Source organism: Nilaparvata lugens, chromosome 7 (assembly GCF_014356525.2).
Source record: "Nilaparvata lugens isolate BPH chromosome 7, ASM1435652v1, whole genome shotgun sequence".
NCBI classification, from domain to species: Eukaryota; Metazoa; Arthropoda; class Insecta; order Hemiptera; family Delphacidae; genus Nilaparvata; species Nilaparvata lugens.
The window spans coordinates 44,846,336-44,870,823 of record NC_052510.1 but is presented as its reverse complement, the minus strand read 5'-3'; the positions used below and the strand labels follow the sequence as shown (position 1 = coordinate 44,870,823).

The window sequence follows — 24,488 nt, the reverse complement described above, 5'->3', positions numbered from 1 at the left end:
TCTAAATGGGGGTTACTTAACCATTCTCAATTCTTCAAAGATTTTACAATATTATTCAATGATAAAATGATTATGTTATTATTTCATACTACAGTAATTTGGTTTCTGATTGAAGTGCATTGACTGTAAGATCGGAGATTGAATTCTGTGTAATCATTAATAATGTCATTGTCACACTAACAAGGATGTGTAATTTGTCCTCACGATCTGTATGGATTTGATTTCTGTGTGAATTACATAAACAATTAATAACATGTTTTTCAAAACAAAATACTGTTCTTTATTGATAACATTCAGTTACAAGTCAAATGAATATCCTAATTAAAAAGGTTGGTAGCAAAATTCTCAAGATATTTAGCGATATAGCCTACGTTGAATCATGTCAAAACACGTTTTGCTGCATTTGATGTAACGTTACTATTTGGTTGCATCGTTACTATAAAATGAATTAATTACCTTGATAATACAGAACATCGGATAGAAATCTTTGTGACTTGAAGGGGGACACTCTTTTGGCACTCGCTGTTTTCATTCGATTGAAATAGCTTCACAACACCGACTGTCAAGCATGAATTTTAATCGCACTATATAATAGAATAGCATAACGTTTGGAACATGAATAATGAAATTGAAACTATTTGTTGTGCAATAACCACATTGCGTTAATGTTTCGATGCAAATAAATATTACATGGAAAAACGTCATCAAATTAATAATTTATTCATTAGTTGAAGTTATTATAGCACATTAACGCACTAGAGTATTCAGATTATCTTCTATAGTAGGTGTTTCTATTCATTCAGGGAACAAATGGTAATATATTGTTCAAAACCACAATAAGGAAGTATTTTCATACTTCAAAGGTTGAATCGAACAGTTATTTATTTTTCCTTGTTCGTATCAATAAATGACGTTAATTATTTTTTTCTCAAAATGAATACAGTTCCATCATCTCCTAAAATAAACTAAAATAATATTCCAAGTTGAGAAGACAATCAACTACTCTGAAGACCATTAAAACTTCTTAAATATATTATTCTGAATAGTAGTCGTTGAAATTTTTAGAAATGAGAAAGTTCTACAGAGAGTATAGGAAATAAACCATAGGTTAATCATGATGAAAAGTGAAGCTCATATGGGATTATTGATGACGCAGATTGTTACTACATTACGTGCTTCCACCAACTACCCCATCCCTAATAGATAATACTTGCATGTTTACCGACTCTATCTCAACCTAATGACTACCAATTTGTAGTAAACGATGCTATAGAGTAATTATAATTCATGAGTAATTCAATGAGAAATGAAATATTGTTCATGAAACATAAATCAGCTAGTTTGCGTGCTTTAGACAGAGTAAAAATAGACAATTTATTTGGAAACACAGAGGACATTTTTTTAATATCACTGACTCAATGTGTCCATTTTAAAAAATGGAAATTTGGTTGTCTAAACAGCATGAGCATGAGTAATGGGGAAATTACGTAGGCCTACATGCAATAACCGGAGTGGGAGGGGATGATTTCAGGGAAGGAGAGATACACTAAATGTCAACGAATGAGTCAACAACGTATTGCTCACCATTTGATCTTCATCAGAGAAATCTTCATCATTACGAATTCTATTCCTCGCAGCTGCTGCTCCGTCTGGTTTCGGCTGATTCACTTTATTCTGCAAATTTAATAAAGTTACTATGAATGGTGGTAGAACATTTAAACCTTACTGGGAGACGGATTAAACTCAGATAACTTACATAAATCATCTATTGATAATGATGATGAAATGAGTAATAAGAGAGAACAATTGAAATTGATATATCGAAGAAAAAACAAAATCTAACAAAAACAAAGGTAAAGAAGAAAACAGAAAATAAAACCTAGGAGGAAAAACAACAAAAAAGTAGTGCGAGGGTAGTTGAAGCACATAGGAGAAACAGTTTACATTAATGTAAGACTAAAGAAAAAAACTAAGGCTCGGTTGTAGAGTCGTTACATAAATTCAAACATAGCTGTGTGAGACATAGATTAATGTCACTGACATGAATAGTTGGTCATTGCACAGTCGTTTGCTCAATCCCATTTAGCTATATCTTGAATTAGCATTACACATAAGTCACACTGCATTCGACAGAAATTTCATACAACATAAGTTGATAATATTATTATAATCATTGGTTTTCAATAATTAGGTAGAACATTATTTATTATTCATTCATATACAAATACAATCCAGGTAAAAACAACAGGCATTCGCCCAAAACTGCTTTAAACCTTAATTTGGATTACACAGTCTAGAGGTTATGTAAAAATGATAGCTTAATTCACACACTATTTTGAGTCCAAAAAAATGTATCTACTACAATTTTGAATTTATCAGATTAATTAATTTCAAAATACAAATCCAAACAAAAATCTTCCTTCATGATTATTATAATTTAATTAGAATAATATAACAATTCTATTATATTGGTTGAGCACCTGCAAGTAATGAGGCTACAATAATATGAGTTGTGAGTAGCCAAAATACTCGTTAGAAAATAAATTCTTATAAATATTTACTTGTTAGTAAAAATATACTTATTATACTAGTAAGCTATACTCGGTAAATAATAGCTATAACTCATATTATTTACTTATATAAAGATAGTTTTTCGTAAACAACTTTCAAAACAATCATAAGCTATAAAATGTATTTGGCGAGAGTAGATAGTGGATTTAACAGCACGACTTCGAGCCCATAGCTTAACTGACCGTTTTTAGCGATTGAAGACATAAATAAGCTCCCACTGACGACAGTGCAACAGAAACATGTGTCTAATCGGGCGTTTTTAGTTTTATGTGTGCTATAGTTTACTTTGACGTCTGTGCAACGAAAAGTGAAGTTATGGCTTCGTAAATGAGTTAACTGCCTGTTTTTAACTTTATGTGACGACTCTGCAACCGGGCATAAGGTCTATATTTATAAATTATGACCTGATAAATGATGTATTATGTAATCACTGTATTATGATCACCTGATGACTTTGTCAATAACATGCATTTATTTGTTCACGGCAATAAACACATTTTGAATTTTCGAACAATTCTAGGCGATTCTATTTATTAACAAAAGAGCTGAGTCAGTACATTTTAAACTAGAAATGCATAATATTGAACAGGTGGCTTACTTCGAGTGGTTTGTCGGAGATGGTTGTGGTAGTGGTGGTGGTGGTGGGGGTGGCGAGGGGAGTGGAGGAGACCAGCGGCAGATTGGGTGTGATGGGCATGGTGGGCGTGGGGGGTGAGAGGGGGCCCTCATCGACCGAGCCCAGCTTGCCGCGGCCGCCTGCCGAGCCACTCGACGACTTGCGTCTGTCTTTGCTGCACCACTTCCACTCCGGGTGCGCCTTGAAGTGCGCCTCTTTCACCTACAACACATCAACACATCAGTCAAATCCTATAGCCTAAAAGCATCTATCTATGTATTCTTGTGCAGTGTATTTGACAATAAAGAATTATTGAATTGAAAAAAGCACATCCTTCATTTGTCATAATACAATTTACAAAACAAATACACTATTTAAATAAATTTTCCCCAAAATAAGATTCCAGTCGTTGATAGCAAAACCAAAGGTTTGTGTGCTGCAATTAATCTTAGAAAGCTTTCAACAAAATAAATTAATGTAACATGTAACAAGAAATATAAACAAGAATTCCAATTTTGTAATGCATTTTACTGAATAAAATGATTGAATATTTTTATGACATGAAGATGGAACAAATTGGAGAGTCAAATCTGCGTCTGGAATCAAACTCCAGAAATTTTAGAGACAGTTGCAATTCCTATTGAAGAAGGAGGCACTAGAAGAAGGATTACTCGGAGGCACTATCTGCAGCCAGCCTACTTCAGTTACAATAAATGCACAATACAATTCCCTTCATATTACCAACAATATTTGAATAGTCTTCACAATAAAGTTGTTCCCTCAGGTACTCCCCCCCCCCACCAATGAAAGCCATTTTCCATAGGAATATTATTATGGTAGCTGTGGTTTACTTATTGTAATTGATTTTACATTTGTTAAGCTGGGTTTTCGTTTGTGCGTAAATGCCGGCGTCGACCACGACAGGGTGAGGATGTCAGATTGGGTAGATTTCAATTTGTCTAAAAAACCTAAAAGATTATGTTCAATTATGTTGTAATGGGGGAGGTTGAGTTTATACTTTTAATGGCAATATGTTGATATTATTAGAAATGTTTTGATTCTTGACTAATTAAAAGTTATTTGATCAGCTGTTTTAGCACACTTGAAATTTGGACAATATGAATGTCACCAATGCTTGTCGTCGTCAACTGCCGAAGTTTACGCACAAACGAAAATGCACCTTTATTAGTAGTGTATTTGTAGTAGTATTTTGAATGCTACAGTTCATCACATAAATTCAAAGTAGTGTTACAATAGTTATTGTTTATCTCCAAATAAACTAGTTAGCCTTTCAAATATAATGATAAAGTGTTGATATTTTTCTAAAGCGAATGAGACGATAACTAATTATTAATAGAAGATATAGTTAGTCCAAACATGATAGTGTGGTTTTTGATAAAAACTTTTGTGATTCACCGAGTTTACCCCAATTTTGTTATATTTCACTGGGGGAGCTGAAATCTTTATACTGTATAATCCGGTAGCAAGGCCTTTTTAGAAGACCCATGTTTATAATAAATTGTTTCATTGTGAAAGGACTAGCCTAAGAAAATTGTTGGGTTCCTTCTGAAACAATTGCTTGGCGATTGTTTAATCATGCCGTAAACTTCTGCTTTAATATATGAAGGGCACAGGGGAAAAACGAACAATATTCTCAGCTTAGAAGGAGAAGGTGAAAAAGAAGAAGGAAAAAGATTTTGTTACTTTGATCGTTTTTCCCCCTGTGCCCTTCATATTGTATTGTGTAAGCTTGAATTAATTTCTAATCTATTCTCTTAATTCTCCTGGAACTCCCTTGTTAAAAAACCATCAATAGAATTAGATGTGTGGAAAAGGGGTAAGTAGATACCTCAGAAGCGAGCTCGTGATACTGTTGCTTCTCGTCTGGACCGAGGGCGTACCACCACTCGCCGAGGATCTTGGAGACGGTGCGGTTGTCCTGGTTGGGGTGCAGCTGGTGCACCTTCCCGCGGTGTCGCTTGCTGAATATCATGAACGCATTCATCGGCCGTCTGATCCTGTCTTTCGCCTAACCACCAAACAAACACAATCAATAAACAACAAATCATATTGCATAGAAAGTAGCAAGAATCTGAATATAATTCATGAGTTGTAAAATCGCTTCCCGGTCCATCCATCTCTCATCATCATCCGCCTCACATTACCCACGCGTAAGCCGCCTCTAGAGCACATGTGGGCATCAACCTCAGCAAAAAAGAATCGTTTATAATATGGCCGGTTATTGTTTATGCTGACTTTTCATAGTATGTTCTGATCTTGTTTATCGTATTTTTCTTAACCATGTATTGCTTGAAAGATTTGTGAGTACATAAATAAAATTTATTCTTCTATTCATAGCTATTCAATTGTGCGTGTATACATAAATAACATTCATCCTTATATTTATTCAATCATGTACAAAAAATGCTAAATGAAAGAAATATATCAGGCTAAAGAGTAAGTCTGTCCATCATACAATTCTATAAGAAATTGTCAAAATCTAGGTTATGTAGCACATCTCACCAAATCGCCGATTTAGTATCCTATAGATAGTAGATAGTATCCCAATGCTATGGCTATAGTACTATATTACTACAAGTAACCCAACGTTCGGAGAGCACAGTGTATCAAATCATTCAAAGTTATAGACTGGATAGTTTTGCAATGAGAAAAAAAATATATTTTTAAAATGATTCAATTATTGAATTAAACATTTGATTTGAAATTATCAATTGTTGAAAATTTTAATTAATTATTAAAATGAAACTATTTTGATGTGGTGTGTCGGTACCTTGAGCGGACTGTGGGGTTCCTTGGAGTTGGTGAGCGCACTGAGCGACTGGGTGCGCCGCTTTCCGGCCGCTAACGCCTCTGCCGCCTCCGCACCCGCCCCCGTCGACGATGAAATGCTCACTTCCGGCTCGAACACGTCGTCGTCATCCTCGGGGGCGGCGCTCACGTCGAGGGGCACCGGTGGGGCGGACAGGGGCGGTGACGGGGGCGGTGGAGGCGGCGATGAGCCACTGGTTGCCGCGTTCAATAGAGGCACCAGCACTTCCCACGGGTAGACCGTCAATGCGTTGTTCGACGTCATGTCTGCAACAAATATTGTGAATAACAGTAATGAGAATTTGGACTAATAAAAATAAAATAAACATATTCTACATTCATTTCCGAAACAGAAGCCCGGTTTATCAGTCGTTTGTAAAATCAGTCTGTAGCTAATAATTCATTACATTTACCTGTCCGATAAAATTTTAAGTGCTTCTTCCACAGTTTTTTATGAAAGGTGACTGAGTACGCAATCTGGTAGTATATCGATTCGATAGACTTAAACAGATCAGACAGTCATTCATTTCAATGGGGCTACCTAATAAAAAATAACATTCTAATAATCAAATAGATTACTAGTGTACCCTTGTATTATTCTTTCTGACACTTTTTTCTGATATATTTTTTTTAATTACGTGACTGGCCGAAACTAGACATGTTCGAAAGAATACAATATACAAGGGTACTTAGTAATTGAATTGACTATTGAAAGAATTGAATTATAAGAAAAGAATTATAATTTATTGTAATGACTTCTTGTTTGTAATTATGATTCAATCTATTATTGACATTTGCAATGCAATTAATGTTCGCAGTAAAATATTTTGACTTTTGACTTGAATTATTATCGAGCGACTGAGTAACAGGCTTCAGAATTGTACTACAACAGACTTTTCTTTTCCATCTATTTTACTTGAACTGTGATTTCGAATAGCATTTCAGCTTTGCTGGGTAGAGATAGAAAGCCTAAAAACCGTTGATTCTTATGGGAGTGTTCACACCTTTACTGATACTAATTGTTGTGACTCACTGATATCGGGCGCATTGTTCTCGGGCTGGTCGGACCGTTTGTGTTGCAGCGGCAGCACAGGCAGCAGCTCGGTGGGATGCACTATCACCTGCTGGAACTTCTGGTTGCTGCTACCACTGCTACTGGTCACTGTCATCGTGTTGTTCACGGGTACTGCGGCTGCTGTCTTTGTCTGCTGCTGCTGCAGCTGAACTGCCGCAGCTATCGACTGCTGCTGCTGCTGCTGAACTGCCGCAGCAAACGACTGTTGCTGAACTGCCGCAGCTAACGACTGTTGCTGAACTGCCGCAGCTAACGACTGCTGCTGAACTGCCGCAGATATCGACTGCTGTTGTTGCTGCAGCTGAACTGCTGCAGATATCGACTGTTGTTGCTGCTGCAGTTGAACTGCTGCAGCTATCGACTGCTGTTGTTGCTGAACTGTCGCAGCTATTGACTGCTGTTGCTGGGAAATGGTGGCCTGTTGGTGTGACGAGGTCGGTGTGATGGCGCCAGTCGAAACGTGTAAGCCAATCTTGCTTGCCTGAGAAGCAAATAACCACATTAGTAAAAGCAAATTACAAGTAGAAGCAAGTGAGAGTTTATAAACTTCCAGGTCAAGAATTGAGTAAAAATGAAATGTTGATCAAGAAAAGATTGTTTCACAAATAAATAAGGAAACATACAATAGAAAGTTATGAATTATCAATTTTATGATGAAATTGAACAAAACATACACAAGAGACAATTGCGTCAAAAATGGATGACCAAGAGCGAATAGAAGGTTAAAGATAATTGAGATAAATAGATAATTTCAATGATAACATTTTGCCGAAAAGGAAGGCAAAAAATTACGTCGGAAATAATAACTATGTAAGTGGATGTAGAGAATGGGATTTATTAATATTCATACAGAAACTGTAAATATTTTCATAAACTACAATAACAAAGATAAGACAGTAATATATTATCAGGGGTGATTAAATAACAGATGGTTATTAAAAATATTAATGATAGCACAACAAAACAAAGTACTACTATAAATGAATAGAAATGTTTCATTTTTGACATTAGCAAAAATGAAACATTTTTAGCTTATGTACAAAGTGTAAAATTAATTTGGAGTGAATTCCCCAAAGAACATACAAGCTTTTATTTATCAAAATAATGTAGAAATGTAAATTATTGAAAATATAATAGAAGAATTTCCCGAATATACTAAACTTTTAATAAAGTAGTGAAATTAAAAAAAACCTGTAAATAATCCAAAAATTTACTATAACAACATCATTTTACAATGTAAAAGAAAAATCAATAAATCATTTTAACAGAGAAAAACATTGTTTCTGAATGAATTGACGCAGAATAAGAGCTGAATGGAACGTTTCAGGAAAGTTAGATTGCAACAAAGAGGGCAATATATGTTTGAAATAAGCTTAGTACCTGTTGCAAAACAGACGTGGAGTTGTTATCGAGGAAAATGGACGGATGGGATAATGAAGTGGAGTTCTCCTTCTTGATGACAGATTCCTGCTGCAGTCGTCCATTGTTCTCCTGCAGCGGCTCCCTCACCACAGCAAAGCTCACCAGCCGAGAGCCGTGGCTGTCAGCCGGCGACTCTATGCCTTTTATGTGCATCTGAAATCACAATTTAGTATTGCATCAAGTTTTAACAATCAATCACATACTTTATTCTTTTTCCAGATAGCCTACAAAACAGTAATGTTAACAAAATTATTCATCAAGATCAAAATAGTTTTTCTGTGTTTTAATTAAGGTGATGATTTTTTTATTGAATAGAACAAGTTATAATAATTATGACAATTATTGTAATAATAACTTATAAAAAACTACGAGTGGTCTCAATTTACACCTTTACTAACCGCTTTTAAAACCTCTACATTATGAAACTATTTTTTAATCTTCTTTCTTGGTGGTTGTGACACATTCAAGCTAAGATCTTACTTTCTAAGAATAAGTTCTTACTTTCTATAATTCATTCTCCAATTCAAGAACTTGTAAAATGGCAAAAGAAAATGTTCAACTACAACATATTGAGCAATTTGAAAACAAGGTTTGATGATCAAATCATTACAATAATGAACAGCACAGCTGAAGATGAAACAGGAACAGGATAAACTAAGAAACCTATGTATGGTAGGTTCACGATCTCTAAAATCTCTTCATCTAACATGTCAGATTGTCAGCATTTGTAAATTATGTAAATTTATTGACGAGAGATAAAACACGATGTAGATGTAACTGGAAAGATTGTAACTTTTAATCGCAATTTTTTTATTACCAAATCACGGTTAATTTCTAGTACAAACAGCCAAAAAAACCAAACTTGAATTTCCCATGTCACTTTTCAAAGTAATTCTAAGATCTAAGAGTATTCTATGAAACATTCAAGTCCAAAAATTATTTTTCAAGTGCAAACATTTTTTTCTGTGTTGAAGATGAGGTGATGATAATATTATATCAATACTACATTTTTTTCAATACCATGTATATATTTTTCTAATAATACAGACATTTAGGGTCAACAGCATTAAGTGCTCTCCACATCCTTTAAAGACGCTTTTTCATTTTATTTATTCTACAGTACCTTATACTTATTCTTTTGTTTTATTATTTATTGTGAATCTTCAACTGTTATTGTTACTATAATGCAGTTCACGGAACTAATTCCCCACACCCAGACTTGATGTCTTTGTGGGGAATATTCACTATGTATTATTATATTGTCTCTGCTTCCTTATTTACTTTTTTTGCGAATAAAGGTTATTTGAATTTGAATATTTATCTTTAAAGGATGTTGAGAGCACTTAATATTGTTAACCCTAGATTTCTGTAGTATCAGAAAAAAATTATATATAAATTAATAATGTTCAATGGATATAGGCGGATTCATCTGCAATGAATAAAAATTGGAATTGTCACAACCTACAAGTTCTTCACATTTAACCGATGCCATCGCGTTGGTAGACTCTCTACATGATAAAAATATTGAAATACATCATTAAAATGTTGACACTTACATCGGCATTGGTGAGCGCCTGCTGCAGAATGAGGCTCTGGTGGTGTTGGTGGTGGTGGTGGTGGTTGGAGGAGGCAGTGGAGACGACAACCGACGGCTGCTGAGGATGATGCTGCTGCTCATAGCTGGAGGCGGGCTGCGGTTGCGGCGAGGGACCACTCTCCTGTCGCCACGATGAGATCATTTGCGCCACGGCGGCCGCCGCACCTCCGCCACCACTTGCCGCAGCCGCCGCCGCAGCCGGGTTCGGTGAGATCCTGATTACACTGGTTGCCATCGATGTGCTGCTGCCGCTGTTCTGATTGGCTACACTCATGCTTGTGCTCGGCGAGCCCATCAGAGCCCCTGGACGCACCAGTTCCGGCCTAACAACAAACCCAAACAATATCAATTCTAATTCATTTATTCCAATTCACAAAAATAAATACCAATCAGATGGTAAGAAACTATATAGAACCATCATCCTCGAAATAAGTGGATAAAAGTGTTTTTCCAAGTTGGAATCAAAAGTAATAACAATTATTGTTATGTTTTGGTAAAAGCAAAACAGATTAATACAAGTTCAATTAAAGTTAGAGTTGTTTTTCAAAGTTAATTTAAGTTACTATAAGTTTTAAAATGATTTTTTTTTGTTCATTGTTGTAGTTCTATTAAACTCACTGAATGCTACAGAGTTAGTCTTCAGTACATTATAAGCATTTTTTGAATGTTTGAAAGTTCTATGAATTACAGTAATAGGAAAATGTAATCTTATTGTGGGTAGTATCAACTTACATATTCAAAATTCGGAAGGAACAGTATTGAGTTTAACCAGTTCTTCTGACTCAATCATTGTCGCCTTGAGTTGTGGAATATTCAATGAATTAATAATGAAAACAAAAATTGTACCGTCAGAAAACAAGGAAAACCTTACCCTGCAATATGAAAAATTCCAAAAAATATAAATTTCTGCATGATTTTCCAAGTTTTTTCACACTAGTGGGTGTAGGCTAATTATTGCAATACATTAGTATAAATTTTATACCTTGAATAGTTTGAAAAACCAAACCAACGAGCTACCAGTAATTAATTCAGTAGTCCCAGCCAATTTGATAATATTCAATCATTTACTTAGAATTAAATTGCCATATATTCAAAAAAATATATATAAAATTAATTGATTTCATTTCAGCAATAGTAGATTGATGATTTTATTTGGGAGACATCAACTCACGTTCAAGACAATTGATGATTGAAATTAAGCCACCTTATTTGGAAAAAAGTGCTAACATTACAAAATACAACCAAATATGGGGAGGATTCGTATTACCTTGATTAAAATGGAGAAAAAAAACATTGGAAATAAAATTAATAAGAAATTTTGCATTCGACGACATTCTTACAATCAATCAACAAAAGATTCTACAAATCATCATGTAATCAATGAATCGATCATCAAAAAACATCAGTAACTATACACAAAAAGATCGAATTTATTAAAGTATTAACAAATGTAATAATTAAGAATCGATTTGAATGAATTTTATCTAACGTAAATTTGAATCACAAATTGAATAAATTTGTTTAAATTATTGAAATTATAATTAATTGATGAACATGTATTTCGTATCCCCTACATGTTTAAGCCAATTCCTACCTTTACATATAGTGTAGAAATAATATTATGGTTCTCTATCAAGTTACTCGTCTCCAGCACTCTGATTTTCCTGATTTTGAAACAATACATAAATGTGCCTCTACGTGGCTCATACCATTCTATGAGCTGATCTCTATTTAAATAGATTTTTCTGATATTGAAACAATAGATGGATTCAGCCAGCCTCTACGTATCTGATATCATTCTATGAAATGATATCTACTCAAATCAAATAAGTTTGAGTTTCTCATCAAGCTTTAAAATTGTCAATTATTAATAAGGTGTTTTTTAGTTATCAGTGGTGATTTAATGAAGTATTCTAATTTAATTCTACTTAAATTTGGGAAAGAAACAGTTTTGGGCTTTAAACCTGTTGTTCCTTTCCCAATCATTCATAGTTGAGAATGATATTGTAACCTATGTATCAATGTATAAATAAATAGATTTTTCATTATGTTAAAGCAATAGGTAAATTCAGCCAGCCTCTACGTAGCTGAGTTGTCATGAAAAACTGAATTCATTAAATAATTTGTTTTCAGTGATAGTTCTCACCTGATGACATTCTGTTGGAAGGCAGGTAGAGAGTAGTGAGGATGGGCGTGATTGGGCGTGACGGGGCCCCCTCTGACGCGGCTGTTGATGGGCAGGAAGAGGTTGTGGCGGGAGCCGACAGGGGGCACCGGCGACTGCATCGTCACACCCGGCGACACGGCCGACGACGAACACCCCCCTCCGCCCCCTGTTGGCGACGAGAACGCCGGCGTCGCTGACCGCGAACTGCCCAGCGACACTAAACACCAGCAAAACAATTCTTTAATTATCTAAATAAGCACAAAATCACATCATAACAGTTTGTCTGGGCACCTGGATGTCTTCTGGTCTTCTCGCGCTCAATTCCCGAAAGCGTTATATCATAATTTTGTGTAAACATTGAGCTGATCAACTAAATTTCAGGTGTATTAGTGTGGATATGGTTTGGGATGTCGTTCAGATATGAAAGTAATTTATTCTATTGATAGTGTATTCTTTGAATTTTTGTTTATTATTTGTTAATATATTCTTCAATTTTTATTTTAGCAAAATAAGTTTTGAAATTTTTGAATTCTTTATTTTTTTACATTTTACCATGAGTATTTGAAATCTTTGTATTTCTTGAGTTGGGTACTATTTTTGTTATCTGTATTATTTCTTTTTGCATAAGTATTATATCTTTCATTTGTATCATTTTTTTTCATTCGAATTTGTAAGATTGATATTGTAAAAGGATTTGGGGAAACCCGTTGTCTCCATTGTGAATGAATAAATAAATAATTGAGAGAAAATCAACAAAATAAGCCTAGAACTGCTTCTCTCTCTGATTTTGATAGTTGGATATAGTCTAAATGAGATTGAAAAAATAAAAAACAACAACAAAATATAAACAAAGTACAAATATCAAATACATTTGAAAATATTTGTTCCCTAATGAAATATTATCGAATGAAATCTGCTAATTTGTTTTTTACAGTGGAAGTTGTTGTGGATGTGATGTTATATCATCTATCCTATCATGTAGAAATTTGATAACTTTTAATTTAGTCGACCAATATAGAAGGCTAAACCAATAGGTCATACCTTCACCAACATCATTCTAATCAATTCAAGTCAAAAGAAAATAGTTTATTAGTGACTAACTAGGTGCTAATCATGAAAAAATGTACGAATAAGAAGAGGTATAAAATGTCAACATTCTTATATTTTTTTCAGTTTTAAAGTGTGATTCTTTGTTTATTATCAAACGTTTCAACATTAAATTGATATTCAAGTATCATTTTTTTTAGTTGACTAGCTTTTTGTTTTTAATAGTCCTTCGTCTCTTGAGTTCTCATTAACTTTTCTAATTGTATTGTGAGTACCAACTATACACTTCAAAACTATATACTCAAATTGTGAATACACCTCAATACATTTTTATTGTATTGTGATTTTTGTTACTTCCAAGCAATGTAACCTCGGAAACTTCCAGGTGACATCATAACCTTGTATTTTTTTAAACAGATTCAAATACTTCTTTAGATAAGAAATTTTTTCATATGTAAAAATAAGAATATTCTGTATTATACAATGTACTCTTTGTCAATGAGTTAATGCTGTTTTTACCGAGCATATTGGCAGCTTCCTTCTCGTCAGGGTCGAACCGATCAGTGATGCGTCTGTCACTGTAATTCGGTGAAGTTTCTGAGTCTCTGGACGTTTCTTCGCCATCCAAAACACTACCTTTACCCCTGTAACAGTAACAAATTCAATGATATGTAATGAAAAATACCAAGTATGGTTAGTATTCCAATACTTTTCTTACTGTACTAAACTAAAAGATGTGAGATTTCAATTTTCTAACTTATTATGATTATTTGATTAAACTTGTTATGATTGTATTTAACTTATTTAAATTGTTATGATTGTTTCTCAAAAACCTTCCGATCACAATAAAGGTTTTGAAAATGTGCTGTTGCTGAAAAACTGTTTATCAACTTATTCATTATCATACCAGAGAACCTGGCATTTTTTATTAATTTCAAGACACAGGAGTCAGAACAGGATTTGTATATGCTATTTTTCATCTGTTTTAACTCTTCAAAGTCCTCATCACTGGAAATATATAAAAATCTTTATTGAGACTTTTGAAGTAAACCCACATCTTTCCTTCGTTACTTATGCAACTTACAAGTTCCTCCAATCGTTTAATAATCGTTGTCAGTATTCTTCACCAATGAGAAAGATTACTTAAACCGTAAAGTATCCATCGAAAATTAGAAAGCTATTTTGTGAAATGTTATTTTCAAGTACTTATCAACAATAACATCGACTGAGTATTTTTTCACATATTGTTTGTGCGATCCAGTGTCTTGTTGAAAAGGATAATCTGATTTCAGATTGATTTACATAGTCAGGAGAAAAGGGTTGAAATTGCAGCGGTGTGACAGGGAATTGAGTACTGCGCATGCCACTGGGCATTGCAACAGGTTGATTACCTAGGAAAGGCGGCAGGCGCGGCGCGCAAACTGCTGCCCTTGAGACTGAGGTGACGCGAGCAGTAGCCGCGACGCTGCGACTCCTTAGGGCATCCGTCCTTGGAGCACAGGCGGCGCCATTGCTTGCCGTTGAACTTCTTGCGGATGCCGCTAGGGGTCGACACCACGTCACCCTTCTTGTACTTGTGAGGCGTCGCCGCCTGCGACCTGTCACACACCACAACACCACATCAGTCTGACAGCTGATCTAAAGTTACATTTAGATATATGGTTACATCTATCATAATGTGTTACATTCCGGGCTTAAACGAACAGCTGATCTATCTCCGTTCAAACCAAGGTCTTAATCATGACCTAATACAGGAGTTCCTAACTTAATCCACTCACTTTAATTATGCAAACGGGTGTCATTCGTAAGTGCGAGTATTTCAACTTTTCGTTATTTGAGTTCATTACATAAAATTATAAACACATTTCAAATGATATTTTATATAAAATTATCAACACATTCCAAATAATAGTAACATATTAGGCCAAAACCTAACCTCCCTGACCTTTCCTTTCACCTTTAAAACCTAATTTATCACAACCTTTTAGGTTATGTTCATACTACACTAGGACTAGACAAATAATTCAATCTCGCTGTTCTGAAGCACTCCCATGCAATATGGTACAATACTGAAAAAGTCCTCGGATCGGCCATTTCAAAGTAATGGGAATAATGCGCAAAATTAATCTCAAGCTGAAAGCTGCAGAAAAATTCTATGTTTGGGTAGAAATTGAATTAAATGGGTTTAGGACAGAGTATGTTTAATTTCTGAGTGGGCAACTTTATTCTTTAATTCATGACTTCCATCGTTGGAATAGTCACAACATTCTGCCTGATAAGTATAATTGTGGGGGGAAAATTAATGGAAATTCCAATAAAACCTTTCTACTACGGACACCCGAGGATAACAAAATGTCTAATTTTTCAAAGTTTTTGAAGTAAAGTAGACATTCTCATTACCAGAACATTTCAATTATTTATTTATGGTTGTGGCTTCAATTGGCAGTGAGATGTTCTGCCTCGCCGAAATATTTTTAATATCTTCAAATAACGGACAATTGTAGTTTTCAGTAGAGCTGCCTGACGAAAGGTTTCAATGCTTTTTAAAACTAACTGAAATAAAAAGTGCTAAGCAAAAGTATGAAAATGATTTTTTCCTTCAATCAAAATAAACATAGTAGTAGACTTGTAGCAAAGTTGATAGTAGCTCTGACCTTGGAGTGGCTGGCGTGGAACGTGGAGTGATACTGCCGTGATCCATCAGACTCGACGTACTGCCCCGACTCTGCATACTACTTCTTTTGCTGCTAGTTGATACACGGCAACCATCTGGCAAGAAAACACATTTTAAATCAGTTACTCTTCTCAAATAAAATACTGCAATGAAGATGTATAGGAGCGATCAATCAACTTTGTAGGGTTAGAACGCTTTCTTGTTTGATTATCATTTATGAAAAATGAACGAATTTGATGTCATAATATCAAAGCCATGGAAGAGATCAGAACAAGCAGAATAGATTTCATGATGCTAGTGTCACAACATTGTCCCACTGGCAAAATACTGAATGAAAAAAGAATCACATAAGTATAATCAAACTTTTAAAGCGTTGCGTTATAATACCAGATTACTTATTCATTATTTTGTAAACAATACTATTCCAAACTTCCATTACTAAGAAATTCTATGTGGATAACATTATAACTTAAAATTTGAATAGATAAAAAATAACAGGAAGATAATTACATGCACAGTTTTACTAAGATTAATTATTTTGTGGTTTGTTTACATCCTGATGAACATCCTGATTACTAGTTGACAAAGATGTTAACAATGCTTTATCAGAGATTATTATTTAAATCAAAATCTGGAATTATATAGTAAAACAGGTTTGATGATATCATGATTACGTCATTTTTTTTAATTCATGTTACTTGAGGACTTCACTAGAACATGGACTATTATTTATTCAACAACTATCTTATATACAATACTATATACAACAAAAATTATTACTGTATAACAACCAGTAAAATGTATAGCTTCAACTTCAAGTCATTACTTCATTGAAAGTGGAATATCTGAGAAAAAATATGCATTTTGAATACAGCAACGTGATTTCCATTCAAAATGAAGCTTTGTTTTCATTTTTCTGAAATCCAATACCTGAAAATACCTGAATTGGCCGAGTTATGTACAACAACGATATTTTCAGTTTTATACAATTTCTGGAATTGATCAATCTCAATCACAAACAATATACTCCTAGATATCGTTCAGCAATGATAAATATCATTAATTGATCGAATTTAGTTTTCTTAAATTCTAATCAGGTGCATAAGAAATGAAACATTCCATTCAGTGAGGAACATCAACTCTTATATATACCTTGAATATATACTCTAGTATATAAAAATAAATACTTCAAATTATTCATTGACCGAGCGAAGTGAGGTCTAAGATCCAAGTCGACGGTTTGGCATTTCTCTTTATGTTTAAATGTTTGAATGTTTAAATGTTTATATGTTGTGCATTTACGGCGAAACGCGGTAATAGATTTTCATGAAATTTGACAGGTATGTTCCTTTTCAAATTACGCGTCGACGTATATACAAGGTTTATGGAAATTTTGCATTTCAAGGATAATATAAAAGGAAAAAGGAGCCTCCTTCATACACCAATATTAGAGTAAAAATCAGACTACAGGATTTTTCATCATAAATGAGCTGTCGAGTGGATTATAAATTGTCATGACGCATTCAATCTCAATGTAACTTGGTAAAAAATAAGCAGCTGTGTAGACTATTAATTGCATGCCTCATTGAATGCAATTCTCATGCACTATTAAATGAACTATTGATTGCGTGCAATAACGCATGCAATTAATAACTAATATAACATAGTATTGTCTCTCGAACTTTCTCTGCTTTGAACTCGGGGCTGTCCTGTTGCCAGTATGTCTTGAAGAAGAGTAGCTTGTGTTGTTAGCATTTTTGATACACCAACCCCATCAGCCATTAGCCGTTTTCACACCGATAGCTCGCCGACACCATATACAGACAGAATTTACTCTGATGGACAGTATTAGAGGAGGCTGCGGTTTATAACTGCGCGAGGTCTACTGTTCACAGAACTACTAGTTATTGATTAACAAAAATGTCAGGAAAATGAGAATTGTCCCCATGACAGCGATAGCATACTGAAATTTGCGACGCTATCCCTGACCAAGCCAAGTTGGCTCGCAAATTTAGAAACGGAATCGAGACAATTTGAATTTGAAATGTGCTTACCAGCATCAGAAGGGAACTGGATGTCCTCTTGACGTAGTTCGTCATCACTCTCGCAGAAGTCGTCATAGTGGCGCCGCCTCAGGTCGTCTCCGCTCGCGTTCGAAAGCACCGAGCTGCTGGCTGTCTGATGACTGATCGGAGTCGCCATGTTCTGAAGAGGTGAAGTGGTTGTTGATCTGAACAATAACAAATATTGCATCCAAGTGTTAATAATAAAATTGGAATTGAGAAACACCCGTGCAAATAACTGGAAAAATCAAGGAACGCTTTAAAAATTGATGACAGAATCTAGTTTAAATGGCTCAAAGAAAACAAGTGTGGTAAGCTTTGGAAAAGATACATGTTTATTTATTCAATATCTAAGAAAAAAATTGCCTTATAAACAAAGTTAAAACAAGAGTTAGTGTAAAGTACTCCAAAAAGAACTTTTCGAATTATAGAAATATTCTGGGTAGAACTGAGTAAATAGTAAAATTTTTACTGTAACCTAAATCTTGAGCGTTGGATATTATAAAGCTTGAGCGTATGAGTATTAGGCCTATTTACATGAAAATTCAAGAAACAATATTAGGTTGTAATAAAGATTATTATAGTAATAATTATATTAAATATAAAATGTTATTGTCTGGAAGTTGAATAAGAAAGGGGATTCACACTGCACTCAATTGTTTTAGATAGAAACATAAGAGACTATTCTAAATAAATTGTACTAACTAAATAATGAATATTGTTTATGGTAATCTGAATAATATTGGAGACAAGAATCAATAAATCTTGCCTGAGAAAAACAGAATAATCGTTTGTTTCTTAGATGAAGATTCAAATGAGAAATGGAAAATTCAATTGAATAAGAATAGACAATGAGTTTTGGCCGCTATGCCGGCGGTAGTCTAACTACCGGTAGGGCCTCCCTAGCCGGACAGGTCGAAGGGTAGGAGCCAGACGAAGGAGTACTCCAAACCCGGCTGTTGGGCTAATCCCCCACACGCTGGTTAAACCCGGATTCAGAGCAACACCCGACGCTGAGAGGCAGAAGGGTTCGATAGAGAAGAAGAAGAAGTTTTGGCCGAGAATATTTTTTAATTTAACCAACGACCACACAGTTTACATTAACAGATAGGATTGAGAAAAGAGGATAAATATAAAGGGAACAGATGAGACAATAATGCAAAAAGGAAAACTTCGGTAAAATGGAATAGACCTACAGGAAAAAAGAAAGCATTATTCTTACGCAAACTTTGTATTTTGATAAAATTCATGAGAATTGGTAGAATTTTATAACCATATCCATGAAAAAATAATTAAAGGAATTTCACGCGTAGTAGCAAGAGAATTAAGAGTACTTTATGAAACATGGTATTCAAATTTTAATTGGCATGTTTTTCTATTTAAAGGATTGAATTATTTGTAAATGAACAACATTTAATAAATATGTAGAGTACAACATTCTGAGAAACAGATACAATCGGAATGAGATATACGAAGAATAGAGAGTTTAATTACAATAATTCAATTGTTTTCAAGACTCTCCGAAGGACAATGAATTTTTCAGAGCCATTAAAAAGTATACCGTAGTACGTTACACATCATTATATAAACAATCATAACTCATCAAATCGTCTTAGTCATTCGAAACCAGTATTTTAGCATCCGACAAGCTGAAGAGAGAAGGAAATACGTTAATAAATGAGAGAGAAAGAGATAGAGTAGATATTTTGATTGAGTTTCACTCACATTGCAATTTCAAGTCAAATAGAAACAATTCAGTCAATACTGAATTCAGTTGGGAATCTTAAAACCATTTGATCTTGAATTAATCTTTTATATTATATCAATTTTAATTCTCCTAATGCATTTATTGGCTTGAGTGATCTACTATTACTATTGTGAAAACAAGAATGAGTTTATTATCTCATCTGTCTATTATCAATTATCTGTTTTATGGTATTTCCATTCTTGTTATAACTGTCAATTGCAATTTTTTGCCAAGTTGAGAAAATTTACGATAAATTAAGATCAAATGCCTAATAAATCTTCAATTTCCCGACATTTCAATCGAATATTTGTACGAATCTTGCAATCCATGCAAAAATCTAGAAAATTGATTTCGAATAAATCAAAACTAGTAGAATGGAAATCATTTTAACATTTATATTACTAGACGCTGATCAGACTAGTCTAGAAGGAATGACATTGTAAAAAATGAGAAATCTCATCAAGATTTAATCTTACCTTGGAAAAACTCTATTCTTATTTTTACCTTTAATATTGGAAGTTGAGCACAAAAGATAATTTAGCTGTATAAAAACTGTTATACATGCCATGTCTGATGCAGAAATTAGAGCTTGCACTGTTCTATTCCAATAGACTACACCAACACCAGCTCGCGAATGTTGTGGCAATTTTCACTTGGTTTTGATCCATTATTCAATTACCAGTCTTTTAGATATTTGTATAGATTACCAGTTTAGTTAACGGCAATCACAAATATGTTTTGTGAGTGAGCCAGTGAGAGCAATAATAGCGGTTTACCCCCTTAGCTGTGATATTGTGTTCAATTTAAAATTAGTGTTCAATAGTAGAATACAGTAAATCTTCGATCAACCATCACTCACACTCAATCTCTCTCACTCTCTCCCTCTCTTACATGACATCATTAAAAATGATAATAAATTTTAGACTTTCAGTGTATGTTCAGTGGATTCTATACTCTAATTATTTTAGCATACTTCTAAAATATATTTTGTAAAAACAGTTTCTTTTAACAGTGATTTTATCTCAATAATTTTAAAAGTTTATACTTGAATGTTAATATTTATATACCTTTTTTACAATCGATTAATTCTGTAATGATATTTGCATAATTCATTTACTTATTAGATTGGGCAAATACAGAAAATAGAGGAAATAAAAAAAGAAACTGGTAACTAATCTCTTTTTCTATAATTGAATTGACCGAATTTTCCGACCGAGGATTCAATAATAGAATAGACTAGTTTTTTCAACAATAGAATGGACCATTTTTCAGGTTGAATTACAAATAACTTACTTTATTGATATACTTATTTATTGATAGGCTAATTACAAAGTGCATTTATTAGTATCACTGTAAAATATTATTAGCCAGGCTATTCCCGTCAATAGGTAGTCCCGGCTAAAATATAACAGTCGTGAGACCCATTGACAACCTAAATGTATACATCATCATAATCATGCGACGGCGAATCTCGTGAGGGACTCCCAAACAAAGACATAAAAAATTATTTTCCACTGAAAGCTATGTAGAGCATGAGTAACAATCAGTGTAGGATGAGTAGGTAAAAATGAATTGTTACTATTGGTAAAAAATATTCTATTGAGTAAAAATGAATGATTACCTGTAATATCCTCCTCCGGTATCGACGGGCTGGAGCGTAGGCACGACCTGGTGCACTTGCAGTGTGTGGAGGGGCTGCAAATGGCCGTTGCTGACGGAAGGCGGGGGCGGGGGCACAGAGGCATCCTCGGAGGCGGAGACCAGCTCATCCCACCAGGGAGGCAGCAGCAGGCGCAGGTCGGCCCTCTTCACCACCACCCGCCCTCCCTGGCTGTCCACCACGAAGCGCAGCGGGTACGAGAGGATGTTGACGACACTCGCCTCGACAAACACACTCGCCTGCGCCTCGTCCTGCACCACTCGTACGCAACATCGCGACCCGATCTTCACCTGACTCAGCGCCGGGCTCGCGTCACTGATCACGTCACAGTTGTCCAGATTCAACACGTCCTTGTACAACACCAGATCCCCTTCGAACCTATCCAACTCGACCCACACATCGTTGCACGAGCCCGTCTTCTTTATGACACCGGGCATGTAGTAGCGGTCGCGTTTCGCCAACACCCTATGGAACAACCACTCGTGTAGTTCAATATCACTGCGACCGTTGGCACGACTGCTTGTACTGCGCAAAATGCCACCCCCTCCACCCACCCCTCCGCCACCCATTTCAGGTACACTAACAGGGATCATCTGCTCTTGACACTCAGTATCCCTGATTTGCACAATGACCCTGTCGTCGTCACTCCTGTCCTCGATGATGACCGGCGGAATGTTGTGCAGGTCGTACAGCTGTCGTCTGACCCCCACCGCCGAGTAGTCGACGGCCGCCGCCTGAGGGGGCATCACCACACTCGGCGCAGCAGCAGGCGGACCCTCGGCAGGTCTGTCACTCTCCTCCAACTCAGACAAATCAAACTTCCGCTTTTTCGGCAGTTTCCGGATGCTCATTATGGACGATGTCTCTTTCTGCTCGATTATGTGGTTGTTGTTGTTGATGTTGTTTTGCACAATGATCGGCTGTTGTTGGGGGTGATGGTGATGTCTTTCCACCATATTGCTGCTGTGCATACCCCCCACTTCTCCACCCCCACCCACCACATTTATCCCCTGATAGGAGAGTGCACTGCAATCCTTCATCCTATCTAATTACCCCCTTCCCTTCCACCACAACATTTTCCAATTTTAATACCTCGAATGTTTTTCATAATTTTTTAACACTAAATGTCCAACACCACTGACTTCTACGCGACAACAGTCAAATGTCTGAATGTCACAACACGTTTTACAAGTCTTCATTTTCATATTCAACAACTCATAATTGATGGAATCTATAATAAATTTCGAAAACAAACAGTGGTCGATTTCGGGCATTTCAACAATTTTTTTATGTCTGATAGGATAAAGCTTATCAAAACCATCATGGACTCGTTTAGGTGTTAGATTACAAATTTAATATAACTTTTGGATTTCTGATATTTTTCCATCCTGACGAGATTTAGATGAGCAGTACCAAGCTGGGAAAGATGCTTCAGAGATTTGATTTCAGCAAGCAGAAAGTCTTTGAGGAGGTATGACATCAATCTGGAAAAGAAAGAAATCATTATTATTTTTTAAAAGAACTAATCTATTACAAGTCTAAATGCAACTTGAATATTATATTGAATTACAAGTCTAAATGCAACTTGAATATTATATTGAATTCATAAAACTCATTCGAAATTTAACGGAAACCGTTAAAATTGACGCCTTACTCAATATTTGATTGGAAAGTTAACTCACTAGGTACCATTGGACACAGCTTTAAATCAGTAATTTTAGCGATCCGTAATGGTTCGTTGATGAAGACTTACAACGTCACATTGATTCAATGACGGAAAGTACGATTATCAATTCTGGAATCTTCTAAACTAGTCTGTCTGAGAAGCTCATCAAATAGCTGATTGAAAAAAGAATATTTGGAGTAGGATGAATTGATGAGAATAGAGAAATTCATTTTCGTTAGGTAATTTGAGAAACATTCATTCAAACATAACAATCTGAATCAAATGAGATGCAAAATTATGTAATAAATAACAATTTGGATAAATCGGAAGAGTCTACTTAGTGATTCTAGATCACAGTTCATCAATTTAGAATAACTGCATAATTATTAATATTGGTATGATAAATGATGTTTAGATTCATGAGAATTGAGAATAGGAATATCGCGAAGAGTAGAAGCCAATCAAAACGATAAAAGTATTCTCTAATATATTAACCAATTGGAGACAAATGAGATAAATATCTTCTAGACAGTTCATTTTTTCCGATCATATTTCAGTGTCAATACAATTCCGATATGATCAGCGAGTATTTTATAGCGAGAAACAGATTCTACACGCATGAAAACTGCATAATATTACAGCCGATAGTAATGGACAAACAAAGAAAATTTTCATGAGTAAGCAGGTGGAATAGTATTGTCTAATTAAAAGCTTACTGCATGCGAATTTTAATTCTTCAGCTGCTAGACAGACATGGAAAAACCGCACTATTTTATAGAATAGCTGTACAACTATATTGTATAGAAGAGTGGGCCACCTGTGCCTGTGTTACTACGGCCTCTCCATGCTTCCTGTTGTCCGTCCCATCCACAACACAGTTTCCATGAAATCTTCTCAGCCGTGAAATAACACTTGGAATAATTATTACCTCGACAAGGCATGCGATTACAGAAGAATAGTAGAGCATCGTGCAGGCATAGAAATGCATACTGATTGATGAATAACTAATTGATTGTTCAAATAAATAGGAAAAAAGTTTAGATACATCCGGACTTGAGTCAATTCAAGTGTTAATTAACAACTTTATATAGATAACTTGTTAAGTGTATAAATTCTAGGATTTCCACAACTAAGAAATCATTTAAATCTACATGCATTAGAACAATTTTGTTTTTTAGTGGTTTGTGCATTTGTTTGAATTTATTCAAGTTTCAACATTGCCTTTCCTAGATGATTAGTAATAATGAAAACATAATACAGTAGACAGTGCTCAACTTTTAACTTTTTACCTGTTATTCGTCATTTAATTATTAAAAATATAGGATATGAAAAAAAGCAATTAATAAACTCCAAT

The 24,488-nt window shown here is 35.0% G+C and overlaps 1 protein-coding gene across 3 annotated transcripts in view; it reads right to left on the bottom strand.

Moving 5' to 3' along the window:
* LOC111051212 (putative transcription factor capicua) overlaps nt 1-24,488 on the bottom strand; it is a 50,426-nt gene that overhangs the window by 22,802 nt on the left and 3,136 nt on the right. For all 3 annotated transcript variants that reach the window (XM_039432864.1, XM_039432862.1, XM_039432863.1), the window contains 13 exons: nt 21,430-22,952; nt 18,053-18,228; nt 15,979-16,093; nt 14,716-14,922; nt 13,844-13,968; nt 12,257-12,494; nt 10,070-10,433; nt 8,472-8,666; nt 7,050-7,572; nt 5,979-6,283; nt 5,037-5,216; nt 3,170-3,409; nt 1,585-1,674 (listed from right to left, as the gene is read on the bottom strand). In XM_039432864.1, the coding sequence (XP_039288798.1) occupies nt 1,585-1,674; nt 3,170-3,409; nt 5,037-5,216; nt 5,979-6,283; nt 7,050-7,572; nt 8,472-8,666; nt 10,070-10,433; nt 12,257-12,494; nt 13,844-13,968; nt 14,716-14,922; nt 15,979-16,093; nt 18,053-18,228; nt 21,430-22,508 (3,837 nt within the window). In that variant the 5' untranslated portion in view covers nt 22,509-22,952. The remainder of the gene's footprint in view (nt 1-1,584; nt 1,675-3,169; nt 3,410-5,036; nt 5,217-5,978; nt 6,284-7,049; nt 7,573-8,471; nt 8,667-10,069; nt 10,434-12,256; nt 12,495-13,843; nt 13,969-14,715; nt 14,923-15,978; nt 16,094-18,052; nt 18,229-21,429; nt 22,953-24,488) is intronic.